This window comes from Carassius gibelio, chromosome B14 (genome assembly GCF_023724105.1).
Source record: "Carassius gibelio isolate Cgi1373 ecotype wild population from Czech Republic chromosome B14, carGib1.2-hapl.c, whole genome shotgun sequence".
NCBI classification, from domain to species: Eukaryota; Metazoa; Chordata; class Actinopteri; order Cypriniformes; family Cyprinidae; genus Carassius; species Carassius gibelio.
The window spans coordinates 16,673,093-16,698,168 of record NC_068409.1 but is presented as its reverse complement, the minus strand read 5'-3'; the positions used below and the strand labels follow the sequence as shown (position 1 = coordinate 16,698,168).

The window sequence follows — 25,076 nt, the reverse complement described above, 5'->3', positions numbered from 1 at the left end:
CTACTTGAGTAGTGAATGCCAATACTTTTGACACCAGTGCTCATCAGCTCATCAGAGACCTGCACACTGCGATAAAAGACTCACTCGCATTTCAGGACAGCTGACAGAACTGTCACTTGACTTGACTAATCCGGTCATTGTTGCATTGTCACAAAAATGTATAATAATTTGCACACCTTTTTAAGAATTTTAAGCCATTTGGTACTCACGTGCTCCAAAGGCTGTATTATGTGCCCATACAGTCACATCAAAAGCTTGTGCGTATAAAGCTGACTTGCGAGTATTATATAAGAGTTATTTTGCATAGTTTGTTGAGTTTAAGCAACCAAATACAAACAATATGATGTCTGATGGGTGTTGACAAATAAAACAATTTCATGGCACACTCAAGAATAGGGGGAACAAATCAAAAATTAAACAACATTGTGTCGTCAGTGTTTGTGTTGTATCAGACACTTGCAATTAACATCAGGCTATATGAAAAACAACCTCAAATGGAGTTAACAATGTCTTTGGTCGGCGAATGAGGAGATCTGTGTTTTGTTTTACAAGCTCCTTTAAATACATATCATTGGTTAAATATTTCTAAAACCCTGTGATTTAAAGTATTAATAATGAATTATAATAGAGATATGAATTTTGGATAGATTTTCACGGCACATATACTGAAACGCCGCCCCTGGAGGAGGGGGATCAGCCAAAATGAGGTGCCGAACAGGATTTCAGAGGTACTGGATCCGGATCCGGCTTGTTCCAGCATATATTAAGCCCTGATTGTTACACCCCTACTATTCTCTTAAAGTTTGCTGTCAAACAAAACACACTTTCTTTGTTCTGAGCGACATCTGCAGGAGGAAACAAGAGTTACAGCTGAACTTATTTGCTAATAATCTTTTGATTTCTGTCTGGATTTATTGTTTTTATACATTTTATACGTTTTCTTATGCTTTAATTGATGTGTGTTTTCTGTTGGATAAAATGTTAACTGACTATGTTAAAATATAAAAATTCTATGAGTGACTTTTGACAGCAAATACTTTTTCATTTCAAATTGTTTTATTTTCACGTTTAACAAAAAAACTCCGCAATGACTCCATTTACAATGTCTAAAGAAAGGCATGTTTAGCAATATTCTATGATGCAAATATCTTGTGAAGAACAATGCATGAATGTGGTTATATGTGTTAAAAGTCAGCAGCAAATTCAAGAAAAATCTAACCACAGACAGCAAAACAAGAGACACTACAAGACTGAGAAACAGATGAAGAGCTTCAAACAGAGAAAACATCTAAACAGACCTGTAAATGAAAGAAAGAAATCAACCATTATAGAAATAAAGTTAAAGAGCAAGAGCAGAAGTATGAAATAAACACACTGTATGACATCTGATAGATCTGATTCAGAGAAATCAGTCTGGATGAACAGGGATGAAATAAAAAATTATTCTAGTTTAAAGACAAATAAAATGAGCAAAAAAACAAAAACAACTACAAAAAACGAATGTCCAGAACATAAATTTCCGAACTAAAACTGTAGAAAATCTTATTTTCTTTTACATATTTTCTGGTTTTAATTCATCTCATGGTTTTATTTGATAAGATCTGCTGTTGGCAGCTGAAAGCTGGATTGATGTGAGAATCTGTGAGATTATGAAGTTATTTCTCATAGATGTGATGATCTGCTGCTGCTCTCATCAATCTTCTGCTGTGTGTTCATGTCCTTCTCTAAATCTTCTCATCCTCACTTTCTGATCTTCTTGTTTCTTTCCTAAACACATCATCATCATCATCATCATCATCATCATCACCACACTATTAATATCTGTATATCAAATCCACAGTGATGATGATAAATGTCTCTCACCTGACGTGTGTCTCATGTAGATATGAAAAGCTCCTAACAGACCGAACAGAACCATCAGTTCCAGACTCCGGACCACAACACACACCACAGACACTGAACACACTGAACAACAAGAATTAGACACAAAACAAAACCAATCATGTTTCCAGGAGTGTGTTTGTTAAACTCGTACCACATTCTGATGTCTGTGTGCTGCTGGTCACTGCAGAGGGCACACTAGAGGTCACAGCTGCAGTAGTGTGTCCTGAAATAAAACATGAGCACAGAATCAGCTGCTTTCTTTTTGAAACACATGCAATAACAGTTCACTGTGGAGATCGAGCTGAAACAAACTAATGTTGATTTTCAAGAATTAAGAGCCCAATTAAGAGACTTGCATTATTAGTTGCTCTGGTTTCTATGTGTACAGTATCTGGACATTCATATATTAAAATCTCACCAGGACAGGGTTTGAGTCTAATGGTCTTCTGCGCGTGACTGACGTGGTTCTTCATGCTGCAGCTGATGTCTCCATCAGTTTCCTCATCCAGATCAACCCTGCTGTTTCTAAACATTGGTCCTTCTAGTGTTTTTCCATTCAGAGTCCAGCTGTAGAGGAGCTGATCTCCATCAGAGGAGCAGAACACTGAAGTCTGATTGGAGGAGCAGATGATTGACACTTCCACTGAGCCAATAGGAGCTGGAGGGAGGGACACATCACAGTCACATGAATATTTCTTGATATTATGTAAATGAGTCAGTCAAGACATTTCTAAACTAAATTTATATCTGATATGATAGTGTAAGTCAGTCATGTGACAGCAATGAAGCAAATAACTGTCTGAAATGCTTTCACATGTCATTTTTTAAAAGCAGTATGCAGTACACAGTTAGCAACACGCTGGTATTTCATTCTTAAAATAGTCTCAGACTCAGTGCAAAGAAAGAGAAGATGATGTTGACTAAATACTTCAAGATATTAAATAATGAACTGCAATAAAAACCTTCACAGAGATTCATCTGATTCATTTGCATGAGAGAGAGATCTTTGGAGAACATGAGATTGTAATGAGTCTGATGAGAGAGTTTCTGTACCTTCAACAATCACTTGAAGATCTCGAGATGTTTCTGAGCCGTCGGATAGAGTGAGTCTTAATCTGTAATTCCCTGAATCTGTTGTGTTCACACGGTTTATTATCACAGACCCATTAATGACTGTCACTTCAGTTCTGTTATTATAAAGATCACAATTCCTCTTACTGCCATACTTTACTCTACAAACTGGACCATCTGCTGTGTTGTTATTTATTCTCTTTATTATCGTCAGATCATATTTACTAGCGTCCTGCACCAATGACAGATTGAGTTTGTGTCCCAGAGCTGTGTAACAGTGATCAGACTGATCAAAACTGCAGTTTAACTCCAGACCTGAAGAACAAAACACAAAAATGTTCCAACATTTTAGGACATCATGAATTAAAATCAGACACAAATTACACAAATATTGACAGAATTAAAGTTCATCTGAAGAAACACATCAAACAGACTCTTGATCTGATCTCAGTTCATCTCAATAATGCTCATTGTCAGAACCATTTCATCTCTACTTTAAACTTTTACATGCAGGCGTTCAGTGAGGGTCATTCTTGTGTAATCAGTTACATAATACAGACGGAGACTTCCCTCAGATAACAGGAGAGAAGTTGCACACGGTTACACTGGGATATATCTATACATATATATATATATATATATATATATATATATATATATATATATATATATATATATATATATATATATATATATATATATATATAGTAGGACATTTGTTCAGGTGAAGGACTGGAAATGTGGATTTAGTGACTGTTTGTTTGGATCCTTGAATACTTGGAAATAAAGACCAGTGATGAAAACATAAATCTACAACTGTGAGCATTTAATCTTCAGTTAATAATAAACCAATAGTGTGTGTCCATTAACAAACACAGTCCAGCGTCCCTCGGCTAATTTAAGTCATAGACTCTGCTGCTTACACTCATCTTCACAATAAACAGATTAGTATTATTTGTGTGTCTTCTGACTTGAAGAGACATTTACATGCAGGAAAATCACATGCATAAACTGTGATACTCTGAAAAACAAAGGCAGGAAGATGCTGAGGAGAAGAATTGTTGAATAAAATTATTTTTGCACATAAAAGTATTCTTGTAGCTTAGTAAAGTTATGGTTGAACTGATGTCACACGGACTGTTTTAACGATGTCCTTACTGCGTTTCTTGACTTAATTGTGGTAATTACATTGCTGTCTAAGGAGGGACAGAGAGCTCTCGGATTTCATCAAAATAGCTTTATTTGCATTTCGAAGATGAACATGATCCTGTCACTGCACAGATTTAACTCAAATTACACAAAATATCTGTTATAATGAAACATTTACTTTAAAAATGTCAGTTGAACACTGGAATGTCAACTCGTCTTTGTGCTCTCATTCATCTTAATTTTATTCAAATGAGACTGATGCTTTCTCAGTCTGCATAGTTTTATTTTCTAAATCACTTTATTACACTTAAATTAATAAATGTGTACTTTCTGTTGGATAATATCATGTATGAATTTAGTAGAAATGGCATAGGCTTACTACATTTTAATATTTAATAATACTGAGGATTGATTGGCTGTGCAATTTCGGCTGTGCAGGTTGCTCTTTTGGGTGCAAAGAAAATGTTTTGATGCAAATAATGACTGCAGCAAAAAAAAAAAAAAAAAAAAAAAGAAAACTTAAATATAATGAACATGACCGTAGCCAGGTGAGGTAAAGGAGGTTTCTATAATAACCCCCTTATTATAGAATTGTGCTATAATAACCCGTATAAATACAAATTAATTATATACTCTAACACTTGAAAGAGACAGAAATGTAGATGTTTTTGGAGGGATGCTCATTTTTAAATCCCACCCTATTTATAACATCAAAGTTTGTTAAAACTATATTTATGGGGTGCATAATTTTATCAGATGTTTATTATTCATGCAACCATACATATACCCACCAAACATGTTATTTTCAGATAGTCTAGATTACAAAAGACTAAGTAACGCAGAAGGTAGAATGTGTGTCTTTCATATTTTGATGGGATTGACCCGGGTTTGAATCTGCCTTTTGGTGAACTTTTTTCCTCCCTTTTCAAATTTCAAATTACATCAGAAAAGCATTTATTTTCAGTGAAAATAGAGTAAATACTCATAAAGTTGAAAATAATGTATTGGGTAGAGTAAGGGTAGTTGAAGGGAGGGCTTTATTGTCCCAATAAGGTAGCATCCATTCAATTACACTCAATAAGGTATTACTGCATACTGTTTTATAATGTACTACAATTATAAAATTATACTGTTTATACATTATATATATTATAATTATACAATTATACTGAGGTGCAGATAATTGCCAGTATTTGCAATACGTAGTATAAATAGTAGAAAATCCTGCTATTTTAACATCATATAAATATAATCTACAGTATAGTGACAGAATATATAGTGAGTGAATCTATGAGGATATTTACTTAGTGTAAATAGCAGGTCACTAAACAATGCTGCTATTTGCACTCATTGTAAATTGCCGCTGCCTTTTTTGATTACTGCCAGACTGAAGCCGGTGATGTAATGTTGCCAGATATTGCTATTAAAATAAACAAAAACATATAAATAAATAAAATAAACAAAAATTATTTAAACTATTTTGGAAATTAGACAAGATAAAGTTATCGCTAACTCTAAACGCTAACTTCCTACTTTATTAACTTTCTAAAGTGTCAAGTTTAGTTGAAAAACAAGTAAAAAAAATGCTTATAAAAGCTTGATCTAGCTTGAGGCTGTGTCTCGCTCTCTCGCTCAAAACCTCACTTCGGAAGCGTCTCACAGCGATTATTTTCATACCACGGACGCTAAACATTCTGAATTATACATGCAGACATTCATATGAGGAGTTCAGCAGCAAATTAGTCAACAAGAGAATAAATCTTATTTTAGAACATGAGAAATTTACCATTGTCTTGACCTCAGTGATCTCATAGCTGGCTACAGGCCTGATAAATAATTATGATATACACTCTTAGAAAAAAAAAGGCACAAAAGCTGTCAATTGTGTGGTACCTTTTCAAAAGGAACACTTTTTTACCTTTTAGGTACTGATATGTACATGTAACGATAAAACTTCACAATCATCAGGACGAAGGAGGCGGGAACCGTGTTAAAATAAACACAAAACAGCGCAACAGCCCCTTGCGGACAACTGTTGCGCACAAATAAAAAGCAAACACAAAATAAAGCCCAGGCCTGGTCCTCTCTCGTCCGTCACTGTCGTCGCTCCAGTTTTATATCCCTCCATCTCCTCCGTGGGACTCGATACCGGTGGGTCGAGCAGGTGTCGCTCATTTCCTAATCACTACACCGGCCTTGCTCCTGTTCCCACGTCCCTCGGCCCTGCCCCACTCGTCACAGTACATTTTAGGCACTTATATGTATCTATAAGGAGTCAATATGGACTCTTTGGGTACAAAGTTGTGCCTTTTGAAAAGGTGACCGTCCCAGTGACAGCTTTTGTACCTTTTTTTATGAGAGTATATAGAGGCATGTTGTCAGCAAAATAAATAAGAGGAAGGAAAAAGTTAGTGAACTTTTAGCAGCGATAAAGCTGAACCATGTGATGATGTGTGATAACAAGAATTATAGCGCAGTCATTTTATATAAAATGCTGATTCAGTTTCCAAGTTTCTTTAAAGTTAAAGTAATAAGTTTGATCAGTCAGTGAATGCTATTTCTATATTTCCTGGTAAATAATCAGCTGTTATACTTTACAGAAGGAGATTTCTGAGAATTCAGACTCATGCACTTTATTTCTTAATTACCAGCACAAACTTTCAAAGACATTTTTATTGCTACATCATTATGGGGTCTTTAACAAAAACATTCAACTCTTTAACTATAAGTCTTGCAGTTAATTGAATATTACAGGTTTTTATGTCAGAGATTGATCTGATTGATCAGCATCATAAGAGTCTGATGTGAAAGTGACTCACATGCAGCAGTTTGCAGCAGCATCAGTCCAAAGATGAGCATCATTTCTCTAAAGTCCAGTTTCAGAAGAACTCAATCCCAGCAGAAGAGTGTGACGCTGCTTCAGTCACACAATCACTTCTTGCTCTGACAGAAGAGACGACTGTGCAAACTATATACTTATTAAACCACTGACAGTTTCTTTGAGAAAGGGGAAGTTGAGATCATTATTGAAGCTGTTTGGGGTTTAAGATCTTGCACAGGAACAAACAAATAACTAACGCATACATGTGCTTGTCTGCCTTTGTGTGTAATAATGTTTCATTTATCAATGTATCTTAATTAGTGTTCACCAAAAAATAAAAACCCAGAAGTTAGTTTCTAAGAGTTTCATCCTTTACTCTATGCATGTTTTGATCTGTTGGGAGTCAAATGAGGGAAATTCAAAAGAACTGTTCAATATTAAATAATTAAATTGACACGACAAATCTTTACATTGTTATTGTAAACCATTATGCAGGTCCTTCTCTCTTTATCTGTTTGTAGTGTTTGACTCAGTTCTAGTCAGTTCACATGTGAATGAAGAGAGGATTGTGATCTTCTGTTGACTGGAGCAGAGACTCATGAGACTCGTTGAGTTTGTAGCTGCTCAGAGCTGCTGATGTAGAGAGCGCCACCTGCAGGAGAAAACTACAACTACAGCTGCACTCTTTCACAGCAATCTGATCTCATTTCATTCAGAACAACAGGATTGAAATTAGATTAATCTGATTTATATGAACTTAATTTATCCTTAAAGGTACATTAATGATGTTTTTTTTTTTTTTTGTTAATATTAAAATTAACAAATTACTCAATCCATTAAACTTAACAGATTAATATTTAATTCATCGCAGTACATTAAAGCATCATGTTTTTGCTCTTTTATTTTTATTCTTATTTTCTTGATTCACTACACTACTCCTGAAAATCACCCATATATTTAGATTATTTGGGTCGGATTTTGCTGGAAATACAATGTTGACCTCATTTACCTCAAGAACAGTGACTGTCATCAAACTACTCCACATGAGACACAGTTTTGTTATAACCACATAGTTTTATAACAGAGATTATGTTTAACTTCAAATAAACTTTTAAAACTCAATTAAGGAATAATATAATTCTAAACTGTATGAACTTAAAGTTTGCTATCAAACACTCTTTCTTTGTTCTGAGTGACATTTGCAGGAGGAAACAAGAGTTATAGATTAAATTATTTGGTAAAAAATTGGATTTTTGTCTGGATTTATTGTTTTTTTTTTATGTTTAAAATCATTGATGTGTGCTTTCTGTTGTATAAAATGTTAATTAAGTGTTAAATATAAAAACGCTTGAATGTTTCTTTTCAAAGTGCTTTATTTTCACATAAAAAAATAATAAAATCCTAATTTACATTGTCTAAATAAAGGCATGTTTAGCAATGTTCTGATTAAAATATATTGTGAAGAATAATGCATGAATGTGGTTTTATATATATGTTACAAGTGAAACCAATCCTCACACACTACAAAACTGAGAAACAGAGGAAGAGCATCAAACAGATAAAACATCTTCACAGACCTGTAAATGAAAGAAATCAACCATAACAGAATAAAGTAAAAGAACAAGAGCAGAAATATGGAAATAAACTCAATGTGACTGATCTGATTCAGAGAAATAAAAGTTGTATCAGTGATGATCAGAAGGGGTTTCATGTAATGAAATAAATGAGCTGCTAGTTCATTCAGTGTGAAGACACATAATAATATAAGCATTTACCTGTTAACTGTCACTCACGTTTTTGAAGATACACTTGAATGTGCATGATACAAACCTACATTTGTATAATTCATGACTGAAAACATTTTGTAACATGATTTTGATGTGCCATTTACATGGTAATGCAATGTCTGATTTTAAAATGGGTTTTAAAGGATGAATTTTGAGATTTTATGTTTTCAAGTGATATATAACTTCTGATGATTCCTAAAATGTGATAGAGAAAAAGGCAATGAGGAAGTAGTATTTTTAAACAAAGGTCAAAACTCCTTTTGTAATTTAGATTTCTGAGGGTGCACTCTTGTCATAAATTCATCTATTACTTTTCCTACATAATTTTTAACAAAAAAAAAAATGGTAAAATATATATTTGGGAGTTTTAGACCTTTCCAACGATATATAGTTTGTCAAAATTAGATTAGATTTGATTGTGATATAGTATAGTCAACGTAGGCGTCCCGTATATGGGACGGGGTGACATTTAACAGGTTAAAACTATTACAAAAGACAAATGTCCAGAAAATAATCTTCATAACCATATAGAATATCTGGTTTAATTCATATCTCCTGGTCTTAATAAAACTCTTGGTTTATATGATATGATCTGCTGTTGGCAGCTGAAAGCTGGATTGATGTGAGAATCTGTGAGATTATGAAGTTATTTCTCATAGATGTGATGATCTGCTGCTGCTCTCATCAATCTTCTGCTGTATGTTCATGTCCTTCTCTAAATCTTCTCATCCTCACTTTCTGATCTTCCTGTTTCTTTCCTAAACACATCATCATCATCATCATCATCATCATCACACTCTTAATATCTGTATATCAAATCCATAATAATGATGATAAATGTCTCTCACCTGACGTGTGTCTCATGTAGATGTGAAAAGCTCCTAACAGACCGAACAGAACCATCAGTTCCAGACTCCGGACCACAACACACACCACAGACACTGATATGATAGCTGGACTCACTGAATTAAATATGTTAGTGATGGGACAACAATACAGCAATTTTTTTTTTTTTAAATGCATTCACATTACTTTTTAAAATAGTATATAGTAAGCAACATGGTGGTATTTCATTTTGAAAATAGTCTTAGTACATGGAAAGTGCATATTAATTAGATTAAATTCTTGCAGACTTTCAATAATGAGCTGCGATAAAAACCTTTGGAGAACATGAAATTGTAATGAGTCTGATGAGAGAGTTTCTGTACCTTCAACAATCACTTGAAGATCTCGAGATGTTTCTGTGCCGTCTGAGTGAGAGATTCTTAATCTGTAATTTCCTGAATCTGCTCTGATCACACGGTTTATTATCAGAGACCCATTAGTGACTGTCACTTCAGGTCTGTTATTATAAAGATCACACTGATTCATCCTCATCCTGCCATTCTTTACTCTACAAACTGGATCATCTTGTGTGTAGTTTATTCTCTTTGTTAACATCAGATCATATTTACTAGCGTCCTGCACCATCAACAGATTGAGTTTGTGTCCCAGAGCTGTGTAACAGGGATCAGACTGATCAAAACTGCAGAACTGATCCAGACCTGAAGAACACACACACACGCACACACACACACACACACAAAAATGTACTGAAACCTACAGACATCATAAACTTAAATCAGGCACAAATTACAGATTTACAGAAGAACTGCATCAAACAGGCTTATTCTGATCTCACAGATCTCATCTCTGTTCATCTTCATCAAAAACACAGATGCTCTCCTCCTTTCTCTTGAGTAACTGTCATTTGTGTGTCTCCAGAATACTCCAGGATACTGAACTTAATCATATTACTGGACAGTTTTAGTGTAATACAAAATAACTGTTCAAATAAAACATTTAAACATTAATTTCAATTTAAAATGTCTGTTTAACATCGGAATGTAAACTAGTCTGTATGGTCTTATTCATCTTAATGGTAACTTTATTCAAATTAATATATCATACTTTCAAAATCTACATAGTTTTTTTTTTCTAAATCTCTTTATGGATGTTAACATGAGATGTTTTTCTTAAAGTCAGAATTTGCCTTTATCCTAAACTTTCTGCTGAATCCCATTACACCGTGACATTTCTCTTTTAATTAATAATGTTTTGATATTTCTCATATCATATTTAATGGAAAAACGTAATTTGACCTCTATATATAACAATTGTAAAATAAATAAATAAAATAAATAAATAAAAATATTTTTACAAAAAACTAAAACTTTTCAGCTCAGTGTACACAGAGAGACACACTTCCTCTCACAGACTGTAGACTAATGTATGTGATATTCCACTAACGCCTGTTTCACACTCGTGTCACGTGAAAGCGGCACATGAGCATAACTAGCTGTCAATATTCTAGAATAGTTTTTTTCGCTGCTATAAAGCCACAAAATAGCATTCTCCTATATGTTACTTTAAAATTCAAAATGGTGTCATCATTTGACAAACATAAACAAGGATCTGGAACTATGGTAGTCCTGAGTATTTTACCCATAATGTCACATACATGAATCCATAACGTGTTAACTTTCGCACATTCCCAAAACATATGCAAAAGTGTCCCAACAGAAGAACTCGGACATAAAGTACAATTAGGGGTTGATAGTAAACCCATTCTATAACGTTTGTAAGGAGTGGCATACGATCTATGAATTACTTTAAAGTTGATCAATTGATGACTTAAATTCCGAGATGTGTTATTTATATTTGACCAAATCCTGTGCCAGTCTGGTTGAGAACCTGTTTTATTGAGCTCCCTGTCCCAAATCCCCTCAATGGGAAGTGTTTTACTAAGTGAATTTATGAGTGCATTGTATATCTTGGTAACCCATCCCCGAGCGCACTGGCTGTAGTTAAACCAGCCTGATAGAAAATTAGAGTCTATTTGAGCATCACACTTAACACCACAAGCCATCAATGATGAACGTAATCTTAAATAAAGGAAAAATGATGTCAAACCTCTGCTGTAATTGCTGGAAGGAGAGAAGGCCATTATCATCATATATATTCCCTAAAGTGTTAATCCCCCTAGACGCCCAAGAAATGAATATAAAGGGTTTTCCTGCAGTTAAAATGAGTGGGTTGTTCCAAAGCGGAGATAATGTATAATATTGTGGATATTGTGGATATTGTATGATATATGTATGATAAAGATCCTGCAATCTGTGGGGTACTGCTAGTGCTTCCTCTATTACCCTCCAGGGCACCATGGAGTTCTCATCCGCACAGTTACGTAATGCTCGAACTTGAAAAGCCAAATGATAAAATGTTAAGTTTGGGAGTGCCAGTCCACCTTCTAACTTAGGGCGTTGTAATGTGGTCGATTTAATTCTGGCCCTTTTGCCACTCCACAGAAACTTTGAGATCATGGATTGTGCTTGATCCAAAAATTTTGAAGGGGGAGAGGCTGGAATCTTGAAGAACAAAAAGTTGAACCGGGGCAATATATTCATTTTAACAATGGAGATCCTCCCTTGTAACGAAACAGGTAGAATACTCCATCGTTGCATATCCCCTTTAACCTTCTGGAGCATGTTTGTATAGTTATTATTCACAGTTTGGGAGAGAGTTGTGTATATGTCAACACCAAGGTATCGCATGCTGTTGTTAATAGGAATACCTGAGGGAAGTGTAACCTTTTGAGCTGCAGAGTTTCATGGAAGCAACGTAGATTTTGACCAATTAATTTTATAGCCAGCTAAGTCCTTAAATTCCTCAAACAAGGATAGCACAGAGGGGGGTGAGGTTTCGATATCTGAGAGAAAGAGCAAAATGTCGTCCGCATAGAGAGAGATGAAGTGTTTTGAGCCAAGTACGGTGATGGGGGAGATGCGTTTATGTTCTCTATCTGCTTGAGCAAGAGGTTCCACTGAGAGTGCAAATAAAATTGGGGAAAGAGGGCAACCCTGTCTTGTCCCTCTATGCAAGGTAAAAGGTGCGGATTGAAGACTACCCGTGATTACAGATGCTAGAGGAGTGTTATAGAGTGTTTGAATCATGGAAATCAATTTAGGCCCAAATCCAAACTGTCTAAGAACCGCCCACAAGAATGGCCATTGCACCCTGTCGAAGGCCTTCTCAGCGTCTATCGACAGAGCTGCACAATCAACTGGAAGGGTTTGTGCTATATCTACAATGTGTAGGAGCCTGCGAATGTTATCAGCAGCAATCCTTCCCCTCATGAAGCCGGTTTGGTCGAAATTAATTAGCTTGTTAATTACTCCATCAACCCGTCTAGCTAACACTTTGGCATACATTTTAACATCACCACAAATTAAGGAAATGGGTCTATAACTTGAACATTCAAGTGGATCTTTCCCACTTTTTAACAAAAGTGTAATTATAGCAGTCTTCTGATCTCTATGAAATGTGTTATTTTTTATTGCAAATTGTATCGACTCTAGAGCCAACTGTCCTACAGTATCCCATAAAGCTAGGTATAATTCTGGTGGTAATCCGTCAAATCCAGGAGATTTGTCTTTTTGGAGAGATTCTGCAGCTTTTTTCAGTTCGTCCAAAGTGAGAGGTCTCTCTAGAAAATCTGAGTCATGAGGCTCCAGTTCATCATTCCAGTTTCACTTCTGGAATGATGAAAAAGATATGCAGAACCCTCTTATGACACATTTACATGCCTCCCATAATACTTGTGGATTGTCACATACATTATTATGCTCCAGAAAATCATTAAGGTGTTGTTTTAATTTTTCCAGAAAATCTGAGTTTGTTAAGAGAGTAGTGTTAAAACGCCATCTGTTTAGTTTTGGCTTTGGGCAGGACGGAAGAAAATTGCAAATTATAGGAGAGTGATCAGATAAAAGGACGGGAAGCATTTTAATAAATGGAATATTACTGATCAATGACGGAGAAACAAATATGTAGTCAATCCTGGAGTGAGTCTGATGGCGTGCTGAGTAGAAGGAAAAATCTTTGGCCCCGTCATTATTAATTCGCCAGATGTCTGCTAGATTTAAGTCTTTGATGAAAGTATTTAATGCATTCGAGGAAGCTAGACCAGAGATATTCCCTGTTGAACGATCTAGAGCAGGATTTATTACTGAGTTGAAATCACCACCTACTATAAGTTCAGTGTCAGGAAATTTTAGTAAGCTACTTTGAATTGATGACAGAAACCTCGGGTCAAAATCATTAGGGGCATAGATGGAAGCCAGCAGTAACCGCGTGTTATTAACAGTGCCAACCACTAGAACATATCTACCACCGTCGTCTTCTGCATAGTCTACTGTCATTTGTAAGTGTCTATCGACCAAAATCAAAAAACCCTTTGTTTTAGTATTTGCGCATGAGTGCGCAATCACTTTATATCGCCTATTCTGGAAGCGATGCACATCTCCAAGTCTGAGGTACGTCTCATGGATTAATGCGATCGACGCTCGGTGGCATTATAAAAATTCTAAAACCCTGGTACGTTTAATCAGGAAAAAGGCCTCTCACATTCCAGCTAATTATGTTAATGTCGCCCATAAAGTAAATAAGTATAACTCAAAATAATTCGTGACGTTACAGCCAGCATTTCTATTGATTGATTTTAAAGCATTATAAACAAGGTTCCCTCGGCGAAACAAGTCAGAAAATAAACAGTTGAAAAACGAGATGACGGCAAAAACCATAACAACTATGTACAAAAAAGAGTCAAGCCGCCAGGACGAAAGGCACTGCCTAAGCCCCGAGGCTAGAAGAAAAGTAAACTTTCTATGAGTCGTGACTCTTGAAACAGCATGCAAACCCGCCCCCAAACCCAACTCTGTGATTTAAATGTTCAGACCTATTCTACAGTATTCTTACCACTTTGTTAGAACCGTTATGTAACCCGTCAACATATAAGTTCAAAAAGTCCGTTGCCCAACGTTGGCATGATGAATTCTCAGTCCTGGGGTTGGGATGTATCCATCTCTGATCCAGGGTTCCGATGGGTGCCAGGATCAGTGGTCGCTGCATTAGTCGGGGAAGCCGGGAGTGAAGACGCTGATGGAGATGCCATGGATGTTTGGATGGTGCTGACGAATCGTTCTGCTTCTTCTGGAGACTTGAAGTCACTTTAAGTTCCGCTGGGTATAAAAGAAATGGATTCAAGCCTACAGAGGACATTTTCTTTTTCACATCGTTGAACCCCACGCGTTTCTTGACCGTGGCAGCGCTGTAATCAGGGAAAAAGGATAAAGTTTGCTGGTCGTGAGTGATGGGAAAGGCATCTCTGGCCCCCTTCAAGATGGCTTGACGGTCGGCATAGTCCAGCAGTTTAAAGATAAGTGTGCGCGGACGATTCCTCTCTTTCTCACTGTTGTTGTACAGCCGATGTGCTCTCTCGATTTTTATTTCACGTCCAGCCAGGGAGGGGATCCATCGAGGCAAGTGCGTTTTTATAAAGCCTATGGCATCTGAGCCCTCTAGGGATTCTGCTAAGCCCACCAGCCTCAGGTTGTTTCTCCGACTCCTGTCCTCCATTTCGGTGAGTTTATTGGTGAGAAATATGATTTGCTCATCATGACCATGTATGTCTCGTTTGTTAGCCCGCACTGTTGCTTGAAGAGAGTCGAGTCGAGACTGGTCTGTATGTACGATTTTGCCCAGATGTTCTATATCCACAATCATGTTATGCACAGATTCATTTGCTTGTTTAATTTGAGCTTGTAGATCAGCCAATTGAGGTACTACCACACTATCCATCGCTGCTTTTACAGCTGCCAAAATAGAAGCATCAAACTTTTCTTGTTGTTCTGCTAATGCTAACCGAACAGCTTTCAGTATAGTACAATCAAGGTCTGTCGAAGCCATCACAGTCTCTTTCGATTTTTTCTTTTCTGGCGAGTTTACCAACTCCCGTTTGCGTACAACTCTATCGGCCGACATTTGATACTCAAATTGTAGTGAAATCGTCGAGGTCTTAGTTGAAATATATAGTTTAAAGAAGGTTTTGAGGAAGAGCTCGAGAGACTAGGTCTGCATCGCTGGGAAAGGTCACGTGACTCTCCATCTCTGAACACATGTGGACAAAAAATTTGGCAGAGATGTCCTTGTGTTATCCTGTGGGTGGTGCACTAATGTTGCAAAATATTAAATAACTTAAATAAAAAAAAATGCATGCTTAAAAAACGCTCTTCAGTAGCCTACGGGTGTTGTCACAGACAATACATCCGTGTTTTTAAACAGTCTATGACACATGCCTGCTAAATCCATGCGAGGGATTTTAATATATAATGCTTACTTTACGAGGTCACACTTTATTTTAGGGTCCAATTCTCACTATTAACTAACCATTAACTATGAGTTTTGCCTCAATTAACCCCTTATTTGCTGCTTATTAATAGTTTATAGGGTAGTTGTTAAGTTTAGGGAATTAGGTAGGATTATGGATGTCATGCATTATATGTAATTTATAAGCACTAATAAACAGCCAATATGTTAATAATAGACATGCTAATAAGCAAGTAGTTATTAGTGTGAATTGGACCCTATACTAAAGTGTTACCCTTTACGAATTAAAATATTATCAAAAATCTGAAAAATATTTGTTGCAGAATGTTGAACTCATTTACAATTTATCATTGTTTCGGTTTATATAGAGGTCCATGTTGTAGATGCATATTTTGGTATGTGAGTTTAATAAAATCTTTCTTTCTTTTCCTTCTTTTTAAGTTAAAATTTTCTTATGGCAATTAAAAATTTAAAGTTAAAATGGGTAAATCTTCTTTTTTAATTATTTATTTTTTCCTGACATCATCCAATTCGTGTTAAAACACACTAGACTTACTTATTCTGTGCATATTAGCACGTAGTGTGTGAAATCATGTTTATTGTGTCCATCAAAAGTGGGCTGTCACTTTGAGTCTCAGCAACGCAACAAAAATAGACATGACCCGGAAACCCTAGCTTCACTGCTGCTCACACTACGCTCCTGCTATAAATACACTCACTTGATTAACATGCACACCAAAAAAAATAAACACTGCTCAAATGCAGAACACGCTTGCAGTGTGAAACCGCCGTAACTCAAACTAAGATCTGAAAACTCTTAAACTAGATCTCTGCAGACTCTTAATTTAATATTGTAACTCAAATGTTTTTACGTCAGAAATTGATCTGATTGATCAGCATCATAAGAGTCTGATGTGAAAGTGACTCACATGCAGCAGTTTGCAGCAGCATCAGTCCAAAGATGAGCATCATTTCTCTAAAGTCCAGTTTCAGAAGAACTCAATCCCAGCAGAAGAGTGTGACGCTGCTTCAGATCGTCTGTGTTCTGGCTCTCATCAAGACAAGCGTCTTCACGGCGAGACTCACACTCGACTGACACACGAGGAAACATCTGACCGCTTCACTGAGGAAAGAGGAAGTTTCTTCTTCTGGGGGAAGACACATGCTGTTAGTTTGCACTATAATAGATCTGAAACAAGAGAAACCAAGAGAAATAACTAGTATCAGGCACATATTCTAAGAAGTGCAAAAAATCTTGTTTTGGAAGTAAGAAGTTGAAAGGATTTGTTTCTGAGTGCAGTAAAACAACTAGTTATATAAATTACATCACAGATTGTGTTTCAGATCAAATAAAACAGTATCTTTCCTGTATTAATGAAATGCTCTGGACAGTTTGATTGAGAGTAAAGCAGAATCAGCTCTACATGCAGCTGTGTGTATTGAGTGTGTGCTGCTGTTTGACTCAGTTCTAGTCAGTTCACATGTGAATGAAGAGAGGATTGTGATCTTCTGTTGACTGGAGCAGAGACTCATGGGACTCGTTGAGTTTGTAGCTGCTCAGAGCTGCTGATGTAGAGAGCGCCACCTGCAGGAGAAAACTACAACTACACTCTTTCACAGCCATCTGATCTCATTTCATTCAGAAAAACAGGATTGAAATTAGCTTCATCTGATTTATATGAACTTAACTTAATGAATCATTCATTAATAATCAATGAAACTGCAATGTTTACGACTCGTGATGAAGAATTAAAGAGAGAGAGAATGCCTAGTTTCATATCATTACGAACACTTTTTTCATTCCTTTTCCTTTTCTGCTCCTCCTCCCCACAGAACATTGACTCCTGCAGCCACTAGTGGACTGACCCAGTATTGCAATTTATAAACATGAACAGGACATAACATTCCACTTTCTTTAAAACAGAACCTCTTAAGAGGGATTATTCAACGTAATTTCAGTCCATTTATGAATTCTACCTTTAAACCATAAATGTACTTCTGGTGTCTTAGAACATATCAAATTAATACAAAAAAAAAAAAAAAAAAAAAAACATGAACCCATTCAACAAAGGTTCTAAATTTCTTTCTCTGTTCTTAACAAGTATTGTCTTATTTTTCTCTTCTTTTCTTTTCTCTTACTGTGCTACATAGTCTTTTAACCACACATGAGGCTGTCTAGCCTGGGTACTCCTAACTGGATCAAGCACAACTCTCTCAGTTCCAGGGTTAACCCATCCTCTAAAGTAGTTTGAATGTTTTCTGGAAACAAAGACAAGTTCTGTCCATCGCTCAAAACATAAGTGCTTGGTCACAGTATTTTATTCACGGTCAAAGGAACAGTGAACTTTCTTCCAGCCTTTGGTAAATGCATTGGTTTTCTCACCTGTACACTATCTCCACAAATGAAGGGTGGTGGTTTAGCTCTGAACTCTCTGCACACGGTCATGTATGCCCATTGCCACTTCCTCTTCCTGAGCTGTTGTGGTTTAACTTTGTGTGCATCTTCATCCCTCTTCTTCTCATTTTAATAATAATAATAATAATACATTTTATTTATAATGCGCTTTTCTAGAACCCAAAGCGCTACAGACAAATACAATTCAAAAACTACAATAAATGCAATACAAAGTAAAAAAAAGTATAAATCAATTCATTATAGTACAACATAGTAGAATATTACTGATAGTCCATAAAAGCAATTTTAAAAAGATGAGTTTTCAACAGCTTCTTAAAACTGGCTATTGTGTGAGCTTCTCTAACAGCAATGGGGAGCGCGTTCCATAACCTGGGTGCAGCAACAGAGAAAGCTCTCTCCCCCATAGATTTTAATCTATAGGGAGGCTGTTGAAGAGTAGGGGAATCAGCAGACCGAAGGGAACGAGAAGGCATGTATCGGGTGACTAAGTCACAAATATAAGAAGGGGCAGTTCCATGTATAGCTTTATATGTTAATGTTAGAGTTTTAAAAACGATACGTGACTGTACAGGAAGCCAATGCAAACTATAAAGCACGCCTGTGATATGCTGACGTGATGGAGTATATGTGAGAATACGAGCAGCTGAATTCTGGATATACTGCAGGCGTTTGATTAATTTAGCAGGTAAGCCAATGAATAGTGCATTACAGTAGTCAATCCTGGAAGTAACAAATGCATGAATACGCCTTTCAGCGTCGGGTGGAGTGAGGAAAGGCCTAATTCTTGCAATGTTTCTGAGGTGATGGAAAGCAGATTTTGTAATGTTCTTAATGTGAGAGTCTAGTGTCAGATGAGTGTCAAAAATTACTCCAAGGTTACGAGCCTGAGCAGATGGAAGTACTACACTGTCATCCATAGTCAAATTAAGATTACTACCCTTATGAATAGCTGCTGGTGTGCCAATGAGTAGAACCTCTGTTTTAGAAGAATTTAGTTTTAAAAAATTATGGTGCATCCATGTTTTTATTTCCAGCACACACTCTGAAAGAACTGTTGAGGTGAGAGTAGGATCAGACTTGGAGCTGATGTAAATTTGCGTATCATCTGCATAAAAGTGATACCCCAAACCATATTTCCTAATAATTTGTCCCAAAGGAAGCATATACACACTAAACAATATAGGACCCATTACAGATCCCTGAGGAACCCCATGACAGACCTGTCCAAGTTCGGATTTGTTGTTTCCCAAAACAACAAACTGGGTACGATCAGTGAGGTAAGATTTAAACCAGTTTAGTACCGTACCAGTGATACCAAGCCATCTCTCCAGCCTGTTTATCAGGATAGAATGGCACACTGTATCAAATGCAGCACTAAGATCCAACAGGACCAGGATGGTGGAGGCTCCAGAGTCAGCTGAGATAAGCAGATCATTCATAACTCGAACCAGGGCTGTTTCTGTACTATGTCCCTTTCTAAACCCAGACTGAAAAGGTTCAAAGAGCTTGTTGGAAGACAAGTGTGAGTGGAGCTGTGCCACAACAACACGTTCTAAAACTTTAGCAAGAAAGGGTAAGTTTGAGATAGGTCTGTAATTAGATAGATCTGACTTATCACATCCAGGCTTTTTAAGGACTGGTGTAATAGCTGCAATTTTAAGGGCTTTTGGAACTGAACCAGTAATGAGGGAGGTGTTCACAATGTTTAAGATGAGGGGGCAAATTGACGAGAGACATCCCTTTAGAACAGATGTTGGGATTGGGTCAAGAGTACATGTAGTTGTATTCATTGCCATCACTAATTTCAGAATACAGTCATTAGTGACTATGCTAAAACTAGAAAATGCACTTTCTGGAAAACTAGGGGGAAAGATCACAGGAACTGCAGAGCAGGGTACCAAACTGATAGACTTATAGATGATTTCAATTTTTTCCATGAAGAAACTGAGAAACTTGTTACACTCCTGTACGGAGGAACAAATTGGTGACTTGATTGGTGCAAGAAGGCTGTTGATTGTCTTAAAAATCTTATTTGGGTTTGCAGCACCATCACTAATAATAAATGAGTAGTACTTTGTTTTTGCTTCTTTGAGTGCTTCAGCATATTGACTCAAATGACAATCATACATAAGTTTATGAACTATCAAACCCGATTTCTTATATTGAAGTTCAAGTTCATTTTGGAGGAAGTCTGTGACCACTAATTTCCACGAAAGCTGTTGCATTTCAGCGACTTTGTGACGCAATTCTTTAAAACACGATTCTATCCTTCCACAGTACTGTTTGTTTGGGGCCAGTAAACACTGCAAGGAATGTGTTTTATTCCTCTTTCTGCTAGGAAATCAGCGAATGCAGTACAAGTAATCTAATAGGACCATTATCACAGTAAGGTGAGTGGGTTACCTTCTCTCGCAAACACAGATGCTAGAAACTTTGTAACTGTGTCAGTTGTAACATTTGAGGTAAATGTGTGGCTCTCTCAAATGGTCCTACAATGTCTATTGCAACTTTCTGAAATGGACCATTGGGCAGTTCCACTGGCTGTAATGGGGCTGGGTATGTCTGGGCAATCTTGTCACAGGACTGACAGGTGGAACAAGAGGCTATAATTGAAAGCACATCATAGTCCATATGAGGCCACCAGTACAATTTTCTTAGCCGTTGCTTAGCTTGTAAAACTCCCTGGTGTCCTTTATGTGTCCTTCGTGAATGAATTAAGAGTGCAAAGCAACTGGCACAACCAAATCTCTGTCCTCTCATGATATACTTATCATCCCTAGCTAGTTCATGCCTGACCTGAAAGTACGCCATGATTTTTGGATCCATTTGTTTCTGTGCTCCAGCCTTGTGTAATCTGGGCATGCAGTTTGGACAATTCTGTGCCTCAAGGAGTTCTTTCATAGAAATGGCTCAAAGAAACATTTACTCTAGGCGTTAAATGAGTATCAAGAGCCGCCTTGGTCTCATCATATGTTGTACCCCTGTTTGACAGCGAATAGAAAAATCTTCTGTTCTGAGACAGTGTAACAAAACTGAATGAACTCTGGCATAAGGCCAAGCATCACCTTGCGGTCCAATGACAAGCAAGTAGTTTTGAAAAAAATTCTTCAATGTTGAAAATGGAATAGTGGGCTCTCCGACAGTCGGAAGACAAAATGCAGGAATTAGTAAAGATAAAGATATCATTGCCAGATTTTGTAATGTTTGAGACTCTTAATGAGAAATTAAAGAGAGAGAGAATGCCTAGTTTCATATCATTATGAACACTTCTTTATTCCTTCTCCTTTTCTGCTCCTCCTCCCCACAGAACATTGACTCCTGCAGCCACTAGTGGACTGACCCAGTATTGCAATCTATAAACATGAACAGAACATAACAGAACTTTAACGGATTATTCATTAGTTAATTACAGTAGATTAAAGTGCCATGTTTGTGCTCTTTTATTTATATTATTATTTTCTTAATTCACTACACTACGCCTGAAAATAACCTATATATTTAGATGTTGGGTCGGATTTGGCTGAAAATGCAATGCTAACCTCATTGGCTTCAAGAACAGTAGCCGTGTTTCCACTATCGAGCTAAGACCGGGCGTGCTAGTGCGTGCCAGGGCCAGTCGCGTTTCCACTGTCACTTCCGGGGCTTGATCGTGCCTCGCCGGGGCTTCCTCGGGGCCAGCGGCCAGGGTTTTTTGGCCCGACGAAAACCTTGGGCCAAAGCGGGCCAGCTGGGGCTAGAGGAGGGGTTATGAACAAAGACGGAGTTTCTGGAGAGCGTCAGCGCGGATCATTTCAAAAAGATAACAGGTTTAACAGCAGCATTAAAGACGTTTTAAAATAAGTTGAGCTCAAAACTCACTCTTAGTTAGCAGCAAGTGTTTGAAATAACTTGATCCGATGTGGATTATAATCACTAAACAAGGCAGAAATATTTATAAGCGATGAAAAAGACTATGCACGCTAAACTTTAACGTTACACAGTAAGTAAACATGTTAAATATGACAGCTTGGATAAATCAGACGTCAGCTTCTTATTCTCTATCACAATTGTGTAATTATTAAGTAACATTTTATCCGTCGTCTCATTTTGTGAGTTTAGCTCCACGTTGCATATCATCAAAATGTAATAATGATTTTTGTTCGGGAGCATTTAATAAAAATAGCGAGTCTGCACTGCGGATCATTTCAGAAAGATAACAGCTTTAACACCAGCATTAAACACTTTTTTAAATAAGTCGAGCTCAAAACTCTCTTTCAGTCAGCAGCGAGTCTTTGAAATAACTTGATCCAATGTGGATTATAATCACTAAACAAGGCAGAAATATTTATAAGCGATGAAAAAGATATGCACGCTAAACATATTACCATAGTAAACATGGTAAATATGACCGCTTGAAGAAATCAGACGTCAGCTTCTTATTCTCTATCACAGTCGTGTATTTATTTAGTAACTTATATTATTTGTCACAAGCCTCGTCTCGAGAGTTTATCTCACGTTGCCCATCATAAAAGTATATAGCCTAATAATGTTTTTTGTTCGGGAGCTTTTATAAAAATAGAGATATTATCATTCATTCTAAATATGACGTCTACTGTGGCTAATAAACAGAAACAGACTCGACTGAATAAGCAGGGTATTTTCATAAGCGTTAAAAATAAATAAATAAAATAGAAATAAGTGTATTTATGTGTGATTAATTTTGAGTCCTGATAAATTAAATCAATTCTATAGTTAAAACATAGATGCTTTTGAATTTGAATATATAACAAAGCATGCAAACAAACGGACTCTTTTATCATCTTCGTTTTGTGATCACGCATGTTCCAGTGACTTATTTCTTAGTTTTCTGATAACTTCGCTTTGTTGGTGAAATGATGAGGTTGCATGACGTTGTTCTGAGAGGCGTGTAAAGGGCGTGTTTTAGTAACGTGCAGCGGTGCTTCAAGCTCCACTGTGGAAACCCTGCGCTATTCTGGCCTCGGTGCTACTGGCCCGGGGCTATGAGCCCCACCCGGCCCGTTTTAAGCCCTGGCTCGCACTGACCCGACAGTGGAAATGCGGCTACTGACTGTCATAAAACTATTCCAAATGTGACCCAGTTTTATGTTTTAACCACATAGTCTTGTTAATGAGATCAAGTTTGACGGCAAATAAACTTTTTAAAAACTCAAATCAGGAATAATATAATTTCTAAACTGTATGGACTATGGTAAAGTTTGCCATCAAACACACATTCATTGTTCTGAGGACATCTGCAGGAGGAAATGAGTTACAGATTAAATTATTTGGTTTTAATTATATTAAAATCCTTTGATTTCTGTCTAGATTTATTGTTTTTATACGTGTTTTAAAATCATTGATGTGTGCTTTCTGTTGGATAAAATGTTAATTGACTGTGTTAAAATATAAACACTATTCACTACAAATACGATTTCATTTTTAAAGTGTTTTATATGGGATTATTTTCCCGCCAAATGTATTGCAGTCACAGAGCGAAAAATAATAAGCATATATAAAATATGTAAACACACGTGTAAAATAATAACTCACAAAACCGAAAAACAAATGCAATTTTTTAAAATAACAAACAGCACAGTCATGGATTGCAGAAAACTAAAACATGAATTCAACATTTTCCAAATCGCAAACAAAATCAGGTTTCCTGCTCGTGTTATTTTTATGTGTGTGCTTGTGGTCTTTTCCCCTTTGCTCTTGTTTCCACGTTCTGCGCTTGCGTTTCTAAAAGTTGCAGTTTGAGTTTCATGTAAATCAGGGCGGGCTTTAGTGTCATCATTGGCTGCAAATTCTAGATTGACAGCTGAAAAATACTTAATTACCATTGTTTATTTCAAATGTCATACACTTGCAATGAAGCTAAAAATATAAACAACTACATCATGTTGATATCCTATATTTGTACAATAAAACTTACGACAAACAAGTCTTCTAATATCCTCAGTTGTTGCGTATTCCAAGCTGCAACGAACACATTTGTACATTATTTTCCTTGAAGCCATTGTGCGAGTTCACTTTAATACTTTAATAATTTTATATACATGTTGCTGCTGATTGGACTGCAGTTCTGACACACCCACCAAACAAGAGAAAATGCATCTCAAACTCTCAGAGTGCAATGTATACGCTCAAATAAAAAAAAAAAAAAAAAAAATAGAAAACATATGTTAGCATGGATGATTTACATTGTGTGAAATGCACAATTTGCATCGTTTAAGATGTATTTCAGTTCAATAAAAAAAAAAAAAAAAAACTACATTTAAAATTTGTATTTAACTAAAGTGGGCATGCTGTGATCTGTATTGTATTTTTTCCACTGTAACTGACAGATTCCTGCTGAAAATTAAATAAATAAATACAACATGGGAGTGGGAGGGAACGTGAGTCATTCCGGGAAATGGGATGGGATTTCCGCTTAGTTTTTTTCGTGGGATTGGGACGGGACGGGATCTTTTTTCGCGGGAGTGGGACGGGGGATATTTGAAAATCCATTCCCGTGTCACCGTCACCCTCTACTTCACACATCTGCCCAGCAGCCACGAGTCGCATTGGAGTGATGTCACTCCCCCTTGGACTGATTGGCTAGAGGAGCAGCTGTCAATCTAGAATTTGCAGCCAATGGTGACGCTGAAGCCTGGCCTGATTTACATGAAACTCAAACTGCAACTTTTAGAAACGCAAGCGCAGAACGTGGAAACAAGAGCAAAGGGGAAAAAAACAACAAGCA

At 36.7% G+C, this 25,076-nt stretch overlaps 2 protein-coding genes and 1 long non-coding RNA gene across 9 annotated transcripts in view; 1 reads left to right on the top strand and 2 right to left on the bottom strand.

Annotated features, from left to right (window-relative positions):
- LOC127971498 (uncharacterized) overlaps positions 1-25,076 on the bottom strand; it is a 248,001-nt gene that overhangs the window by 142,610 nt on the left and 80,315 nt on the right. For all 7 annotated transcript variants that reach the window (XM_052574531.1, XM_052574532.1, XM_052574537.1 and 4 more), the window contains one exon: positions 9,921-10,256. In XM_052574531.1, the coding sequence (XP_052430491.1) occupies positions 9,921-10,256 (336 nt within the window). The remainder of the gene's footprint in view (positions 1-9,920; positions 10,257-25,076) is intronic.
- The window catches only part of LOC127971505 (uncharacterized), a 108,595-nt gene that overhangs the window by 19,650 nt on the left and 63,869 nt on the right, over positions 1-25,076 (top strand). The gene's annotated exons all lie outside the window — the stretch shown is intronic.
- Positions 1,035-7,097, bottom strand: LOC127971502 (uncharacterized). The gene is made up of 6 exons (XM_052574540.1): positions 6,924-7,097; positions 2,938-3,270; positions 2,303-2,542; positions 2,036-2,107; positions 1,864-1,965; positions 1,035-1,767 (listed from the first exon to the last, which is right to left on the bottom strand). Exons 1-6 carry the CDS (start codon positions 6,964-6,966, stop codon positions 1,694-1,696), a joined length of 864 nt encoding a protein of 287 aa, XP_052430500.1. The 5' UTR covers positions 6,967-7,097; the 3' UTR covers positions 1,035-1,693.

What these genes read in the sequence shown, in the direction of transcription:
- LOC127971502 (XM_052574540.1), bottom strand. Translation starts at nt 6,966, where the DNA reads ATGATGCTCATCTTTGGACTGATGCTGCTGCAAACTGCTGCAT. An exon ending in CACACAGACATCAGAATGTG is followed by an intron (nt 1,966 to 2,035) that starts GTACGAGTTTAA and finishes CTTGTTGTTCAG; the next exon opens with TGTGTTCAGTGTCTGTGGTG. An exon ending in CTACATGAGACACACGTCAG is followed by an intron (nt 1,768 to 1,863) that starts GTGAGAGACATT and finishes TGATGTGTTTAG; the next exon opens with GAAAGAAACAAGAAGATCAG.